The sequence below is a fragment of the Triturus cristatus genome, chromosome 7 (assembly GCF_964204655.1).
Source record: "Triturus cristatus chromosome 7, aTriCri1.1, whole genome shotgun sequence".
Classification (NCBI taxonomy): domain Eukaryota; kingdom Metazoa; phylum Chordata; class Amphibia; order Caudata; family Salamandridae; genus Triturus; species Triturus cristatus.
The window spans coordinates 1520763833-1520782802 of record NC_140590.1 but is presented as its reverse complement, the minus strand read 5'-3'; the positions used below and the strand labels follow the sequence as shown (position 1 = coordinate 1520782802).

At 45.9% G+C, this 18970-nt stretch overlaps 1 protein-coding gene across 1 annotated transcript in view; it reads right to left on the bottom strand.

Moving 5' to 3' along the window:
- SPO11 (SPO11 initiator of meiotic double strand breaks) overlaps positions 1-18970 on the bottom strand; it is an 898758-nt gene that overhangs the window by 773392 nt on the left and 106396 nt on the right. Inside the window, exon 2 of the mRNA XM_085614575.1 lies at positions 10768-10918. Coding sequence (XP_085470701.1) covers positions 10768-10916 — 149 coding nt within the window. The 5' untranslated portion in view covers positions 10917-10918. The remainder of the gene's footprint in view (positions 1-10767; positions 10919-18970) is intronic.

The following is an 18970-nucleotide window of genomic DNA, read 5'->3' as shown; positions in this document are numbered from 1 at the left end:
ATTACCTTGTAAAGTATTGATTGTAGGTGACTTTAATGCACATCCGTGCGGTAACCCAAGAGATACCCCAATGGGATCCCTCGGATGTAACAGCATGGATGGCTTTCACTTTAATCATACTAGACGCGGTTCCCTTCTTAATGATTTACTCAATGAATATAATTTGTCTGTAGCCATGTCTCTGGTGTCAGAATCTAAAGTCTTTGATGTACCGACGTTTAAAGGGTCACGTTATGGGTCTTTTATTGACCATATATTATTATCTGTTGACCTTGTAAACCAGATCTCCTGCTTTACTATCCACATGAATATTTACAGTGATCACAACCCCATTTCTATCAACTTGAATGGTGGTATATTTGAATTACGTAAACAATGTAAAGACAGGGGAATTCTACAAAGTACAAATGGTAAACGTCGTTTGAAATGGCATAGGGTAAATCAAGAAAACTTTTACAATGATGTTAATAAGTTATGTGGTGAGGAATTAGCGACCTGTGCCTCAACATCTGTGTCTCCAAAGCAAACTTTAGCCACCTTTGAAAGTGTAGCGCTAACAGTAAGCTCTATGCTACTGGTTCCAGCAAAAGGGCAAGTTGATAGTCACCCTAAATGGTTTGATCATGCATGTTCTGTTGTAAACAGAAATTTAAGGATGGCGTTAAAAAATAAACCTAGAGATCTAGGCGAAATCAGGATCCTCCGCTATGTCTATAAAAAAACATTAGACAAGCGGAAAAAGGAAATTAAGGCCAGTACTTGGGAGTCCCTGCTTGACCCAGCTGTCCTGGGAAATAGCAGCAAATTCTGGGAGATTGTCAACAAACCTTTGTTTGACAACCCAAGTGATACTGCAATAGGCACAAATATCCCAGAGGCAGATTGGGTGTCCCATTTTAGTGCAATTTTTAAAAGTCATGATCAATTTTCAGATCATGAATTTTTAACTCTAGAGGAGAAGCCTCCCTGTTTCTCAATCAGCGAAGTAGAAAAGGCAATCCAAGGTTTAACTAGCAATAAGGCACCTGGTCCGGATGGCCTTCCTCCGGATCTTTTTAAATCCAGTATCCAGTTATGGGCTCCTATCCTTGCAAATGTAATAAATGCAGCTGCAATATCTGGGTGCCCAAAATCCTGGGGACAATCAACTATTGTCCCCGTGTTTAAAAAGGGTGATCGTGGCAGCCCGACATGCTACAGACCAATATCCTTAATTAATTCTGTAGCAAAAGTGGTAGGGGGTGTGCTTTTGAACAGACTTACAACATGGGCAAATGAGAAAAATATTCTATCTTCAATACAATACGGCTTCAGACCAGGCCACTCAACAGTGACCCAGTGTCTGAACCTGTACTTAATTGTAAGCAAATACACTCTAGCCCGCCAGGGAACCATACACATGGCCTTTATGGACCTATCGTCCGCATTTGACTGTGTGGACAGAGGTAAATTATGGGACATTATGTTAAAAATGGGCATTGATCGGAACTTAGTGTATGTTCTGATCGATTTGCACTCAGATACAAGAGCCAACGTCCGCTACTCACAAGATTTGAAGGTGTCAGGGGACATCAGAATTAATAGGGGCGTCCGTCAAGGATGTATTTTAGCACCATTTCTCTTCAATTTGTACATAAATGAGCTGGAGGACTGTTTGTTGAGAACAGGTGCAGATTACCCCTATGTAGGCAAAAAAGGTATCCCAGTCTTACTGTATGCGGATGATGCTGTCCTTATTTCAAGGACCGCAATTGGTCTCCAGAAACTTCTAAATTCTTTTTATGAATTTATGGAGTCCAGAGGCTTAAGTATCAATAATTCAAAGTCCTACACTATGAAAATAGGCCAGGGGTCGCGTAAACCCAACTCTTTTCACACAAATGGGGAAAGAATTCCAAATTCCAAAACCTTCTCATACCTCGGGGTCCTCCTCGACGACCATCTAGAGTGGGGCCCAGCTATTGCCAAAAAAAAGGGCGAAGTAATACGTGTCAATGCAGCAATACTTGGCTTTGCTAGAAAAATGGGCAACAGTCCGGTGGCCGCCTTGCTCAAACTATATCAAGCCAAAAGTGTCGCCATCGCCTGCTATGGCAGTGAGATATGGGGCTACTGCCAGACACAAGCCCTGGAGGTTACAGAAAATAACTTCTTAAAGAAGGTATTGAGGCTGCCAAGGGGCACCGGAAATTTCTCGGTACATGAGGAATTAGGTGTACCATTCCTGAGTGACAGAATAGCAGCAAATCCCCTGTTATGTTGGTTGAACTCCTGGCTAAATGATGATATACCTCTCACTCATGCTATACTAGAAGAAGCTTTAACCTGGGACGGTAGGTTTAAGGTTCCGTGGCTGAGGTATATTAACGACCGCCTCACTGAAATGGGACGGCCGGATTTGTTCTCATCCCCAAATTGTATAACTAAAGCTGATGTAATTTTTGTGAAAAAGACATTTATGTCTACTAGGTATCTTGCCCGGGAGGAGGGCGAGTTGACGAAAGATAGTGTAAGGAAGCACGCCCTACTTAAAACATGTTCACATATGGAACCATACCTATCCTGGCCTATGTCAGGGTATGAACGCTATCTCTTGACAAGGTTCCGTTTTGATTTATTTCATCTCCTGTTGGCAACACCAAAAGGAGCACACCGAGGCCAAGTGTTACCTGCTTGCGGCTGCGACGGGAAGTCTCCGCAAGATTTGGCACACTTTTTATTTGTTTGTCCATATTATCTAGTACCTCGGAAGTTGTATTTGAAGCCTTGTTTAAAGGATTTACAATTTACCCAAATCAAACCAGCACTTTATTACCTCCAACTCCTGAAATGTGACTATACTCTGTTTATATGCAGCTTTTTGAAACTTGCTATCACCTTCAGGAAAAGTATGGAGGGTTAATTATGCTGCTACTATCGTTGTATTTTTATCTCTTTTTAGCTTTGTATAATTATTTATATTTTTAACTTGTTGCATTTTATGTGTTATCCTGGTTTCACAAAACTATTGCACATCATTTTGTGTCTTATTGTTGAAATGGATGATTTTTCTTTATAGGAAAGGAATATGTTATGTCTGTACGTTTTAAAATGTACTTTTATGGATGTATTGTATTACATTCGAATAAAGATATTTGAATTGAATTGAATTAATTTACCACCCTGGACCCCTACAAACCTAGCAGCCCACAATTGAAATAGAAGTAAAATAAATAACTATTCCATAAATGACATAAATAAAAACCAATTAAAAATTGATAATTATGACTTAATTAACTTCCCACCCTTTACCCCTATAAACCTAACAGCCCACAAATAACATACAACAGAAATAAATACACAATTTAAAAAATCAATATAAATGATATAATAAATTAAAATTTAGTAACTAATTCATAATCAATTTTTACATAACTTCCCACTAGATCTCCCTACAAACTCAACCCACTACAATACTATAAATTACTATTAAAATTATTTTAAAAAGTCTAAATCACTTAAAATTACAAACTATAGAAATAAATTAACATTTATATAAACAATGGCAACACATAACATTAATATATCAACTAAAACACATTCAAATAATCAAAAAACTATATTTTTAATTACTATATTATAGAAAACAATATTAAAAACATTGATATTGTTTAAAACGCGTTTACTTACCTCAAAAAACAATAGGCTTGCTAATGAAATGAGTAAATTACTATATTTGTGTGTCACAATATTCAATCTCCAGTATTCCTGTCTCCCAATATTTTAAAGACAATATTTTGTCTTAACACCGCAATTTACAGTAGCATAATTCCAAATGTATAAACAAAATTACATCTATCTCATGGGGTTGGAGATACACCTAAGACACCATTTGAACTAACTATCTCTGGATGGTCAGCTTCGTAGAATATTTTACTGAACAACCTATCAATGGCACTACTATCAGCATTTGTTAAAGTAATGATTAAAAAAGCAAATGCTTAAAACCAAGCTACAAAAAGAACTGAAATTTTAAAGAACACAAAAATTGACTTTCAAATGACATACACATTACTTAGGACTGCATAAATAAAAAAGATGGCAGTCAGGAATGCTCTTCAAATTTTATCTGCAAAACTATAAAGAGACATGTTAACATTTTATATACCTCATCTTCCCCTTAAATCAATCTATTTTTGGAAATGTGTTTGTCAGTGCAAAGTCTTGTGAGTAAACAGCATACAAAGAACAGAAGGTTGATGAGACAAAAAAGATTGCATAGAATCTGCCAGCTACGACACTCTCAGACATCAGACACCATTATTGACTTAACTGGAGGGTGACAGGATCACGAGGTGAAATAAACTTATTGAGCTAAGGCCTCTATTTATGTCCTGTACCTAAGAAGCATAGCACTGCCAACATGATGAGAGACCTAAAACCATTGATAGAAGATGTAGACTTGCAGAATACTTTAACATGAACTATGATGTTGAGTGGCGCCAGAGAGCTGGCGAGATAGATGGTTGCACTAAGGTGAGGCTCCTTCGGTCCAGGGCCAACATTTCACAATCCTGCCCTAAAGGGCTGCCACACACAGATCTCTAAGCATGCCAGACTGAGTTGTACAGAGAAGAATTGTTTTGAGCGATATTTGCGCTGGGTGGAGCGGCAAATGCCTATGTTTGGAGGATAGCGGCCCTGTGAGTTGAAACAGAGAGACGCGCATGAAAATGGCGGCAGCGCTGCGAACAGCTCATCGAGCCGATTGACCCAGGACTGCAGTAGGCAGAGCTCCAGCAACTTGGTGGCCAACTGCAGAAGTCGTTTCAACCTCTGGCTGGCTCGATCTCTTCCGGGAGCCTGCCTGGTGGGGGTTGCATGGCGGGGCCGCTGTACTGGCCCGGCCGGCACGCCCCAGCGTCCTATGGAGATGCGGGCTGTGGGAGAAAGATGGGGGGCTGGTAGCTGCTTGCCCGGCAGAAGGGCGGGTGGGTGTGCTCGGACCTGCTGCATGCCTGTCCTGGACTGGGGCCGTGCCAATTGGGGAGCTGATGATGGGCGGGTCACTGCTTGCAGGCAGGGTCCAGCTGCGCTGGCTGGGGGATGTGAGCACAGCTACCCAGCGGAGGATTCCGGCAACCCGGACCTGGTAACTGCTGACATATTGCCACGAACTGGGCCATTGCGGTGAGTGAGAGTGAGGTCGCAGAGGCCTATTGAATGACAACACCAAAGCTGGGGCAGTGGATACTTACATATGGAGACCCTGACGATCCCACATTGCACTTGAGGGCATACCCTGCGCTATTGTGTCCACCCCATTGGGGGCGAGCTACAAGAAGGCCCAGAAATCCAAGAACTCCAGAACACTCACATTCAACAACTGTTGTGGCTCTCCTTAATATTCACCTGCTATGAGCGACTGCCCACACCCGTTATTAAACCAGCAAGGAACCTCTGGGTGCTACGCATGCTGTACACAGTGAAGTACTATGGGGCTTTCCCAACCCACTCCCTGCGGCAGCCTGAATGACTGGTTGGCCCTGCCTGCTCAGGCCCCTCCCAACGGCCAAGAGGAGATGAGGTGGGACCGCAGTGATACCAGTGACAAGCAACTGTGGGTTGGTGGACGCCTGGGTGGTGGAGACCCACCGGGACCACGATTGACAAGTGGGTGGTAGGACGCGCCTGCGGCATAGACCTCACGCTGCTTATTCTTGTTTGAAGGTATCACCATAGACAATGAAATGGGAAAAACGGATGGCAGGCAGACCAAGCTCAAATTAAATGCCTGTAGATCTACTCGAGTGCAGGGAAGCAGCACCAATCAGACAAGTCCTGAAGACCTCCCCACTGAAGAACAAATTGATGCCACAGAAATGAAATCGCTCCTCGAAATGCAGCACAGCCTCATCTCCATTGAATCCAAAATGGATTCCATGTGCTTTTGAATGGACTCCTTCGCCCAAAAGCTAGAAAAACAGGATGGCCGCACAAGGGCCGAGGAACACAGGATCTCTGTGATTGAACACTCTGCCTCCCACAGACGTGAACAACTCCTCAATATGGAAAGGGTTTTAAAAGTGATATCTGCTAAAAACGAGGATTTAAAGGCAAGGTCAAGCAGAAATAATCTATGGATTATAGGTGACCCAACTTCGCCAACACAGGTAAAATGAAGGATTTTGTGGAGCGCTTGCTCACAACATTGTTCGAGGCAGTCATTTTCCAAGATGCTTATAGTGGAACCGGCCCTCCACCTAGTGCACCACTGAGCCCAATCACTGCCTGTCTATTAAACTATCATGATCGAGGACACTGCCATGCGACTAGCCAGAGAGAAACACTCGCTACACTTTGAAGGGAACGCAGTGTCCATACATCCTGACTTCACTATAGCAGGGAAAGAGGCCCGCAGGAACTTCATGGTCATCAAACAGAAGCTTCAGCAAGCCAATATTCAGAATGCAATACTATAACCTGCACGCCTCCGCCTCACCTATCAGGGTAAAGTTCACATATTCCCCAACCTGCAACAGGTCAGTGATTTCATTAAATGCAATGCAAACCACATTTCCCTGGCTAATCACGCATCACAGGAACCCAGACCCTCCTCACCGCTGTCAGAGCAGCAGGGTTAAAGATGCAAAGCTGAGATATACAGTGGCCCGATTGTCAGTCAGTCGAAAGGGGCACATAAAGACACTGGTAGTGCAGAAGAGAAAGACACCACCCTACCAGGCAATATGACTTATGCTCAGATAATGACATACTGAGTATGGCAAACTGGCAGATTCTGACTCTCCAATGGTCAGTCATTTGAGTTGTCCACAAAGCTGCCCTGGACACCCTCGTTAATTCGAGGAGAAACCACCAGGTTTACTGGTTGAACCCCTAAAGGATACCCGTGATATAATTTATTGGTGTATTGTGTTCTCTGAGATGTGCTGTTTCTATCTGGACTACTTAATCTATTATTTAAATTGTCCCTCCCTTTACTACTTCTTCTCTTTCTTCTGACCCTTCCGTACACTTCTGCTTACCCACGATTACTCCACTTGTTCCTCTACAACTCCCCTATTCCGCACTATCCTGACCTGCATAATCCCTGGCAGATAGCTTGACGTTCTACTTCCTCTCTACTCTCTCAGCTTCCTTTCTCTCTCTCCTCCTATTCTGTTCTTTTATTTTTCCCTTTTTTCCTCCTTCCTTTCTCCCCGCTCGACTTCAAGGATTACGTGTCAAAAAGCGCAATGCAGGGAGCCATGGTTAAGTTAATTTTTCTGTTCATTGGGTGGGATGGAGGCTATTCCGTGGCAGGCTTGGGCTGCCAGTGTGGGAGATGGGGGGGTATAAGGAATGTTTTACATGTTATTCAGTGCAAATCAGCCACATTCGTTAATCCTGTATTTGAGGTCATACCAGTCACTGTGTTGCAGGAAGTAGCACACTACAACAGAGCCCCGACCACTTAGCTGGGATGGCTAAACCTGGAGCAACCTGTACTGATGTCCGAGTTAGATATAATTGTCTGACGTGGAATGTTAGGGAGCTGGGTAACCCAGGTAAACGTTGTCACATATTAGCTTATTTGGATGGACACAATATCCATATAGCATTGCTACAAGAGACGCATATAGGAGATGACACCCACACAACCTTTGCCACCCGATGGGCTTCAAACAGAAGCTTTGCGACTTACTCAAAGTATGCCAGGGGCACCGCCACGCTTATTCGAAAGGGCACACCGTATACACAACAGGGCATACTTTGATGGAGGGAGACTAGCTTTGGTGTCGATAACAATCGTCAACTGTTATGACCCTAACACTGATGACTCCCCCTTCTTTGATAGACAGTGGGGTCTAATAATGGATAAAGGGGCCACGCACATAATTTGGGGAGGGGACTTTAACATTGCATTAAACGCGGCTATGGACAGATCCCATCCATTAACCCATTACCACACCTCGGCTAATCACCATATTCAGGACATCATGGAAGAGCATCAACTATTGGATGCGTAGAGAATGCTCCATCCCCAAGAAAAAGAGGGCACCTTTCACCCTGGGTTACACAGTAGTTGTTCGATACTTGACTATAGGATCATATACTGGGGACTGAACACTTGGGTACAGGGGGCAACAAATCAAGTGCAAACTTACTCTGACCACTCCCTGGTCCTCCTCATGCTGAGCTCTTCGACAAATCCCTCACCCTATTTGTATGGAGGCTGTTCCCTGCACTGTTGCTTGATGTGCCATTCAGTGAGAAACTGAGATAAGAGATCCTCGATTTCTTTGAGAGAAATACTTTGTCCTGGATATGTGCACAGTGTGGGAGGCCGTCAAGTTCACCATACATGGGGCTTGCATTGCCAAAAGTGGTGGGCTATTGCGCGCAATCCGGAGCACGCACCAGAAGATGGAAAGTGATATCAAGAAGCTGAAGGGGCAGAATGGAAAATCGGGGGAGTCGGGAATTGATGCCAAACTCGAGGAGGAGCTCACCCACTATCACGACACAGTTGAGCGCGAGTGCTTGTTCCGTGGCAAATACTTTAAAGCCAGGATATATGGAGAGGGCAACGTCCGGGTAACGTGCGGGCAGAAATGACACACAAACCCTGGTTCTCAAACTATATCCTTGAGATTAGAGACGCTGACGGCACAGTAGTCAGGGACACACCTGAGATACTCAGTACTTTCTCCACCTTCTACTCCTCCCTCTACACATCCCATAGAACATATGCCATATACATGGATCCATATTTAGAGGATGTAGCATTAGGCTGGCTGAATGGTGCGCAGCAAGAGTTTTTATTGGCAGACATAGAGGAAGACGAAATAAGAGAGGCTATTATGCAGTTACAACCTGGCAAGGTCTCCAGTCCGGACAGCCTGCAGGCGGACTTCTATAAAACATAAATTGGTCCCCTTGGCCCACTCCAAAAAGCAGTCTATGAAGAGGCAAAGGAGTCTGGCCTCCTCCCTGCCTCAATGAGGGAAGCAATGATTATCGCCCTCCTCAAGCCCAGAAAATCGGCAGAGATTTGCTAATCCTACCGGCCCGTGTCACTCATCAACTGCGATATCAAAATACTTGCGAAGATGCTGGCTAATCGCTTGAGCCTGCTGATGACAATCCTATTAGGCCTGACCAATCAGGATTCATATCGGGATGCGCTACTTCACACAATTTGCGCACACTATTTTCATTCCTACAGGACATAGACCAAGAACAGGCTACGGTGTTGGTGCTCCTCAATGCCACAAAGGCATTCGACTCTCTGGAGTGGGACTACATAAGAAACTGACTTTGTTTAGTGCACCTCCAACCCATTGTTCAAAGACTTTCATCATTTGTTAAGGATACCAATTACTTCAGATTATTGAAAGATTTAACAAAACCTACACATTTGATGATGACACTTTCCTGCCTACATTTGATGTTACATCATTATACACTAACATGACACGAGGATGGTCTTATCACATTATCTGAAGCTCTTAATAAAAGAACTGTGAAAAATGCCAGCAACCAAAGTCCTTAACATCTTTGCAAGAGTTATCCTTAAATCCAACAATTTTAACTTTTACCTTCAATGGTAAACATTATTTGCAGATACAAGGAACTTCCATGGGCACTCAGATTGCTCCATCTTATGCAAATATCTTCATGGGTAAACTTGAGGGCCATATACTTGCTACTTCTAGCATCAAACCTCTGGAATGGCTAAGATAAATTGATGGAATATTTATAGCACGGAATGCAAGAAGTAGACAATTCGGACAATTGGAAGCATTTACATCTTTTCGCAACAGTTTCCATTCTATTAACATATCCACCAGCAGCAATACTAAAGAGAAGCATCCTCTCTTTTATGGATGAGCCATCAGGTCATCGGAGGAGTATGTTAGCAACAGAGACAAAGTACTCTCCATTGATGACATACTTAAGATCCACCCAAATGTAAATCAGAAAGGCGGGTCTTCAGTTTGGTGACGAGGGTACTCTATTGCGACAGAGTACCCTTTCTGCCAAACTCTAAATCCGCCCAAGTGTAGTGCTCTCTAGGTGGATAGTAGGGTCCTATTTAATCCTTCGAATAAATGTATTTAATAGTTAACTATGAAGGCAGCATTTTAATTGCTACTATATTGGCAAGCAGAGTAAGAGAATGAAGAACGTTTGCATTAGAAAAGGCATTTGCAGTTTTGCTTTATACAAATACAGTAATTACTTGTGCACCAAAAAGGTACTCTTCCGTCAGTTAATTTGTCAGTTTTCTAATCTTTGGCAGCATATTTAGCTTCACAATTTCTGCATGCCCCCAATGCATAGCTTGTATGAGCAACTACCCTGGTGAGACTGAGCACATTTGAGTTACAATGCAATTATATGTGGTGTATGGGGTTCTAGTTGGGTTGTTTAGAAAGAGGAACCTTCCGTGTTTCTTGTATAAACTTTGTTAGGATTCAACTAAACTTCATTTGGGGGGGTCACAATGTTCCTGCTAATTGAAGGATATATTTGGGATATAAAATATTACTTGGCTAACATATACGTGCAGTATTATCTTTACTATTCTAACCCGATTACAAATTGAATAGTACTGGTGGGGGGATAACCCCGCACCTATAAATATGATACCATGGGGTAGCATCTATCCAGTAGCAAGCAATTATGAGTGAATTCCCCTGGAAAAGGTAGCATCAGCCAGTTCCAGGCAATTAAGAGTCAATAACCACAGAATGGGAAATAACTGAATGGATACCATTCTACCTTGTAATTCTGTCTTGAAGAGGATCAGTTTTCTCGTAGGTCTCTCCCCCCTTCTCCGAATCTTCCATCTCACTCATAGAGTACATTAACGCCATCTTATGGTGGTCTATAACACTGAAGAAATTCTTGCATATCTGAAAAGATGACATTCCTGAAAAGGAAACATGAGATGATTAAGGAACAGGAACAAACATGACAAACTATGTAAAGAAACACATTGCATCACATCACTAAACCAAGACGTGTACCTCCTTTGTCTGCACATAAAGAGTGCCCCCCCTATAAAGCCTCTACACCATGACTAATAATTGAATGTGTTAGGTCCTCTAGAAGCTTGAAACTTTACTGGTGCAAGTTATGAGCCAATCATTACATTAAATGTATGGTGGCCCTAAATCAAATGTGATGCAAACTAGGAGGACAGTGTATGAAAACTTAGATCCTTCTTACTTTCTTTCCTTCCTTTTTCCTTTCTTCCCTTCCTTTATTCTTTCCTCCCTTCCTTTCTCTTTCATTCTTCATTTTTCCTTTCTTTCTTCCCTTCCACTTTTCTTCCTTCCCATTCTTTTGCTTTCTTCCCTTCCTCTATTTTTGTTTTTCTATTCTTTCCTTTCTTCTTCTCTTTGTTTTTTCCTTTCTTTACTTTCCTTTCTGTCCGTCTGTCCTTTCTTCTTTCCTTCTTTGTTTTATTCTTTCTCAAAGGCAAGAGGCATGCAGGACGGTTAGCTCTTTTAGATCTGTGTTAGCCAGGACCTTTTGATTTTACTAAAATGATGTGCATGACATAGTTACTTATAAGGGTTTCCAGCCACACTTCATCCATTCATCTGTATCATTCACAATTTTCTTCCACCCACTTGAGCATGCACCAAGGGGCAATGCATCAGCCCACTTCCGCCATTGGCTGACTTCACTATGAGTTATGGCATGCTGCCCTTTAACAAGGCAAAAGACACACAATTGATGGACGGAATGCAGAACAAATCAAAACATTCACCCCCAGTCAAGAGATCTGGGTTAAATCCATCATTCTTTTCCTCACCATGCCACCCCAGTTTAGACCTGGCCATATGCAAATCAGTCTTGACCCTATGCCTCATGGGAACAGTCCAGCCCTAACTGCCAAGCCAGGTCCTCCCTGGACTGAAAACAAGCATCCTAGGACCGGTTTCGGGGTTTCACCCCTCTTCAGCCAGGATAGCTTGATTCCAGTGGCACAGTGAGCCCAGGACCCACGTCTGGGCACCTGGCGCACTTAGGGCGAGAAAGCAAAAGACACACAATTGATGGACGGAATGCAGAACAAATCAAAACATTCACCCCCAGTCAAGAGATCTGGGTTCAATCCATCATTCTTTTGCTCACCATGCCACCCCAGTTTAGACCTGGCCATATGCAAATCAGTCTTGACCCTGTGCCTCAGGGGAACAGTCCAGCCCGAACTGCCAAGCCAGGTCCTCCCTGGACCGGAAACAAGCATCCTAGGACCGGTTTCGGGGTTTCACCCCTCTTCAGCCATGATAGCTTGATTCCAGTGGCACAGTGAGCCCAGGACACACGTCTGGGCATACCTGGCGCACTTAGGGCGAGAAAGCAAAAGACACACAATTGATGGACGGAATGCAGAACAAATCAAAACATTCACCCCCAGTAAAGAGATCTGGGTTAAATCCATCATTCTTTTGCTCACCGTGCCACCCCAGTTTAGACCTGGCCATATGCAAATCAGTCTTGACCCTGTGCTTCATGGGAAGAGTCCAGCCCGAACTGCCAGGCCAGGTCCTCCCTGGACTGGAAACAAGCATCCTAGGACCGGTTTCGGGGTTTCAAACAAGCATCCTAGGACCGAAAAAGGTCCTAGGATGCTTGTTTCCGGTCCGGGGAGGACCTGGCTTGGCAGTTCGGGCTGGACTAGGGTTTCAAGGCGCTGGGGGGGGGGGGGTACTGGTCGAAGAGCCAGGTCTTGAGTTGTCTCCTGAAAGTCAGCAGGTCTTCGGTTTGTCGTAGGTAGAGGGGGAGGGTGTTCCAGGTCTTGGCGGCGCGGTGGGAGAAGGACCTGTATCCGGAAGTGGTTCTACGGATGCGCAGGACCGTGGCCGGGGCGTAGTCAGCAGAGCGAGTTTCCTGTTGGGTACGTAGAAGGAGAGTCGACCGTTGAGATAGGCTGGTCCGGTCTTGTGGAATGCCTTGTGTGCGTGGATCAGGAGCTTGAAGGAGATTCTCCTGTCGACGGGGAGCCAGTGCAGGTTCCTCAGGTGGGGGGTGATGTGGTCGTGGCGCGGGACGTTGAGGATCAGGCGTGCAGAGGCGTTCTGGATTCTCTGCATTCTGTTGATGAGCTTGGACGAGTCTCCGGTGTAGAGGGTGTTTCCGTAGTCGAGTCTGCTGCTGACTAGGGCCTGGGTGACTGTTTTCCTCGTGTTTGTCGGGATCCATCTGTAGATCTTGCAGAACATGCGGAGGGTGTTGAAGCAGGTGGAGGAGACTGCGTTGACTTGTTTGGTCATGGTGAGTTTTGAGTCGAGGATGATTCCCAGGTTGCGTGCGTGGTCGGTGGGGGCCGGGGGGTCCCCAGTGATGCGGGCCACCGTGAGTCGTCCCATGCTGAGGGGTTGGACCCGAGGATGAGGATCTCCGTCTTGTCTGAGTTCAGCTTAAGTCGGCTTTCCTTCATCCAGTCGGCGATTGCCTTCATTCCCTGGTGGAGGTTGGATTTGGCGGTGAGAGGGTCCTTGGTGAGGGAGAGGATCAGCTGCGTGTCGTCGGAATAGGAGATTATTTTGAGGTCATGCTGTCGGGCGATGCGTGCTAGTGGTGCCATGTAGACGTTGAACAGCGTCAGGCTGAGGGAAGATCCTTGTGGGACGCCGCAGATGATCTCGGAGGCCTCGGACCGGAACGGGGGGAGGCAGACTCTCTGAGTTCTGCCGGAGAGGAAGGAGGTGATCCAGTCCAAGGCCTTCTCCCGGATCCCTGCGTCTTGGAGTCGCGTGCGTAGTGTGCGGTGGCAGACGGTGTCGAAGGCGGCGGAGAGATCCAGGAGGATGAGGGCCGCCGTCTCGCCATTGTCTAGAAGGATCCTGATGTCGTCTGTGGCGGCCATGAGGGCGGTCTCGGTGCTGTGGTTGCTGAGGAATCCTGATTGGGAGGGGTCCAGGATGTTGTTGTCTTCGAGGTGACGGGTGAGCTGGGTGTTAACTATCTTCTCGATGACCTTTGCTGGGAACGGAAGCAGGGAGATGGGTCGGAAGTTCTTGAGGTCGCCCGGATCCGCTTTGGGTTTCTTCAGTAGGGCGTTGATCTCTGCGTTCTTCCAGTTCTCAGGGAAGGTGGCGGTCTCGAAGGACAGGTTGATGATTTTGTGCAGGTGGGGTGCGATGGAATTGCTGGCTTTGTTGAAGATGTGGTGTGGTAGAGGGTCGGACGGGGATCAGGAGTGGATTGTGCCCATGGTCTTGATTGTGTCCTCGATGCTCACGTTGGCTCAGGTTGTCAGGGTGTCGTGGGCGGTGGGATGCAGTGGTCCGGTACGGCAAGCTCTGCAGGGGTCGTCCGGGGTTTGAAACTGTCATGGATGTCGGTGATTTTCCGGTGAAAGAAGGTGGCGAGGGAGTCGCACAGGGCTTGCGATGGTGGGATGTCGTTGGCGCTGGAGCTGGGGTTGGAGAGTTCCTTCACGATGGTGAAGAGCACCCTGCTGTTGTGTGCGTTGTTGTCGAGGCGGTCTGTGAAGGAGCTCCTTTTGGCGGTCCTGATGAGGTGGTGGTGGTTGCGGATGGCGTCTTTGTGGGCAGCGCGGCTGTCCGGTGTCTTGTCGTTGTGCCATATGTCAACTCTTTTCCTTCCAAGTTTGTTGTAAATCCTGTTAGAATCCGGGTTCTCTGGTTGGCACAGGTAGGAACTTGTGTCAAGCAGGGAACCTTTCCTCCAGTCAGGGTAAGGGGGTACACTCCTAAAATAACCCCTGCTCACCCCCTTGGTAGCTTGGCACGAGCAGACAGGCTTATCTCAGAGGAAGTGTGTAAAGCATTTGTGAACACATACAGTAACCAAGTGACAAAACTACAAATGGACACCACACAGGTTTTATATTAAAAATAAGGATTCTTTATATAGAGTTACCACAAGACCATTAAACGACAAAAATACACAATACTGTTTCTTTAGATGGTAGAATTTTGCTTAGTTCTCTTAGGTTCTTAAATGCGACACTTTAAGTCAATGTACCTTTTAGATGCGACACGCAGGGCAACGAAAGTGTTGCAACGTTGTTGAAGCGATGAAGATTTTGGTGCAAAGAAATAAAGACGTGAAGATCTTCCAGATGCGTTACGCTTCTCTGATGTTGCTAGAAGACTCGACGCGTCAGCTGCAGCGGCGTCACCCTTTACGCGATGCGACGACAGCAGCCTTGGCAGCGGCACTCTTCTCCGACGTTTGCGAGACGCTTCCGCTCGATGCGATGTTACAGCGGCGACACCCCTTTACGCGATGCGACGACAGCAGCTCCGACGACGGCACGCTTCTCCGTGGATGCGAGGCGCTTTTCTTGAAGCGGTGCAATGCGACAGCTATGATGGCTTGGATGGCGACACGCTCCTTCCTCGATGCGAGACTGTTCTCTTGATGCGGTGCGATGCGTCAGCTACGATGGCGACACGCTTCTTCGGCGTCGCGAGACACTTCCTGGATGATGCGAGACGCTTCCTGGATGATGCGAGATGCTTCCGCTCAATGCGATGCTGCAGCGGCGACACACTTTACGAGATGTGACGACAACAGCTCCGACGGCGGCACGCTTCTCCTCCTTGAGTCGCACTTCCAGCTCCTTGCGACACGCAGTTCCTCAGAAGGCCCAACAACAGCAGCAGGCACTTCCAAAGAACTCTGGGTAGCTGGGGGGTAAAGTCTGTTGTTCCTGAGACTTCAGCAGGAGGCAAGCTCTATTCCAAGCCCTTTTGAGATCTGTTTAAGCACAAGTTGAAATAAAGTCTTTGTAGTCTTTCTCCTCTCCTTCAGCAGCAAGGCAACCACTGCAGGCCAGTCCCCCTGGTCAGGGACAGTACTCCTCCTTACAGCTTTCCCAGTTCCTTCTCCTCAGGCAGAGGTTCTTCTTGTCAAGCAGGATCTAATGTCTTGGGAGCAGGGTCCCAATACTTATACCTCTAATTCCTTTGTTCCTCTGGGGTAGAGGGGCCTTTGTCCAGTCCAAACCAGTTCCTGAGCACTTTGTTGACATGACTCTGACTTTATATTCAGGGTGCAGGGCAGAGACATCAGCCACTCCACAGGAGGTGGAGCCAGCATTGTGGTGGCAGAGCACAGCCCTATTCAGAGTCCAGGTGCACTCCTTCCACCCATCTGGATGTCAATCTCTCTATTCACCACCAGGCTACCTAGCCCTGCCCCTCTGGGTTTCCCCAGCCCTGTCACTCACACAAACCAGACAGGCAGATACACACCATAGCAGAGGTGGGCTGAAATGGTCAGGCAAGCAAATAGCAACTTTCTAAAAGTGGTATTTGCAAACACAGAATATTAAAATAAACTTTACTAAAAGATGTATTTTATTATTCTGAGTTCAGGCATACTAAACTCGAATTTCTACCATGTTCCCTGGGTCTGTTAGGATCATAGGATGTAACAATTCTGACAGCCCATTCTGGCCTATGGGAACAGGTAGCCTTGCAATAGTGAAAAACGAAAATGGCTGTAATTCACTATTAGGAAATGCCACACACATCAGGGCTTGTCCTGCCTTATGCTTACAATGCACCCTGCCCTTGGGCCTACCATAGGGGTGACTAATTTGAAGTTACAGGAAGGTTTAGGGACTGGCAAGTGGGTGCACTTGCTCAGTCAGCATGACAGTACCAGACTGCACGCAGGTTCTGCAATGGCAGACCTTAGTCACATTTTACTAGGCTGCGTCTGTGGGTGGCACAACCAGTGCTGCAAGCCCACCAGCAGCATTTGTATTTACAAGCCCTGGGCACTCCTGGTGCACTTTACTGGGGTCTGACAGTAAACCAAATAAGCCAATCATGGAATCCAACCAACATATACATTTTAAATAGGGAGCACTTGCACTGTGGCACTGGTTGGCAGTGGCACAGTGCTCTGAGCAGCTAACACCAGCAAAACACATGAGGCACAGCGATAAAAAGTGGAAGGGAGACTCACGCCAAGGTGCCAGGTCTAACAAATCCTATTTGCTTTATATCACCAGTTGTAATCTCGCACAGACTAGGACATTTAGCCAGCACTTGTAATAGATGCGAGCGGTTCAGGGGCTTTAGCTTCCTCTGAAGTTTCCTCCCTATCCCTCTTCCCCATGGTTTCAAACATACCCATATACTATATTTTCCATTATATTTTTCTTCACTACTCTCATCTCTGAAAGCTCTAACTGACATTAAGCATTCACTTTTCCCAGGTTGCTTTAAAGTGAATTCATCTCTTTCATTTATAGCAGGAAACTCTCCCTTCACTCTACTTCCCTCTTTTCAATTCCAACTATTTCCCTTCCTCGCTCGTCTACAAATCTTTGGCATTGAGTATTTCCAAACAATGCCTTACTGTCCTCTTGGCCTATAACTCCAGCTCAACTCAAGATCCGACTCACTCTCTTTTTACTTCCCATTCCACTCTTTTGCCGGCTCACTATATCTGGGGCCACACACTGCCCTTTCCCCCAACATCTTTTTACACCCCCTTTCTTTTTGAGTGTCTTCTATATTTTCCCTAATTTCTTAGGACATGGTTTATACCTCTTTGGCAACCAATGCTGCCCCTCTTTATTACTAGCATTGGGCACTTTGAAATGTATACCATAGGGGAACTTACTGTCTGTGTATGATCTACTTCGTTGGTGTCAACCGACACATATACCTCCTGATCTCTTTTCTCTGTCACTGGTCGCACTAGGGTGGGCATCCAATTATTAATTTGATTTAATTCCTCTGTAATCCTCTGTAGTTGGTTTTTATGAGAGTTCTCCCCTCAATTATTCTCAACTAGGGCTTCTAATATTGCCTGAAGGATTTTCAGCATAAAAAAAACATCATCTCTAATAGTGATGAGGCCAAGGTGGCTGTCATATCTAAGACCAGAGAGGTATCAGTGGGATATGTACTGCCGAGGGATATTCTTTCCTGCCTCTTCTAATGAGTCATTCTCCCCGCTCCTTGTCCCCTTCCTCCCTAGCCCATTCACCGCTTGTTGCGGGGCCTCGCTATCCTCTGTAATGCTATTGATCCCATAGGGGAAGACACAGGGTGAAATCGATAACCTTGGTTCAGGCAAGAACATCCCCCAACATTTTTACCCCACCCATCCCCAAAACTTGATTTGTATCTGTTTAAAAAAAATATAGAGTCACTCGTTACCTTCTTCTCGCCCTCTCTCTAGTCGCCACCTTGAAGACTTCCCAGCAATGAAGGGTGCTCGCAGACATCGGATTTCCTTGTAAAATATTTCCCCACAAATTCTTTTATAGATTATCCCAAGGGTGTCACACCCACTTCTTCCGTAGGGTACACAGCTGCGTTAATCAGATATCCTTACTAAATCATACTGGGAGACGGATTTTCTTCAGGGGGTTCAATAATAGTATTCTCCACAGACCTACTATGTTGGCCCTCCTTAGGGGTGCACATTTTTAACCAAGAGTCTTTCCGCCCCCTCTTTAGATTATAGCCACGAGGGCCTTCGCTTTCGGTGGCATTTCCCCCTTATGAAGCTCGAGTCTGCTGCACCTTGAGGTAGTCAGTCTGATTTTAAACAGGAACACGGTACTGTACAAGAAGACTTACTTCCCACTCTGCCTTGGTGCTACAGCCGGCTCCACCAGACTATGTGATTCGCTGTCCGCTAGATTTAATTCCAACGCTGCCCCTCTTTTTCTGACGCCTGCCAGTAGCTGCCCCTGCGCCCTCTTAGCCCCCTACACTAAATTACAGATCTGCTGTACACCCTAATCCCCCTGGCTTCCCAGAGGGTCTGGGTGCAGCAGGGTTGGTGAAGGGGGAATTTGAGGCCCGCAGGGCTTAATTAAGATGCTTCAGTCAATACACAAATCCTGGCTGCTGCAATAAACGTGCCAAAATCCATACTTCACTTCCAGGCGTTCCAGATGTTCTATCGCGGCCGGTCGCCGATACCGCAAGCGTTAAAGCACCTCTGGTGACTCCAAACTGGCTTG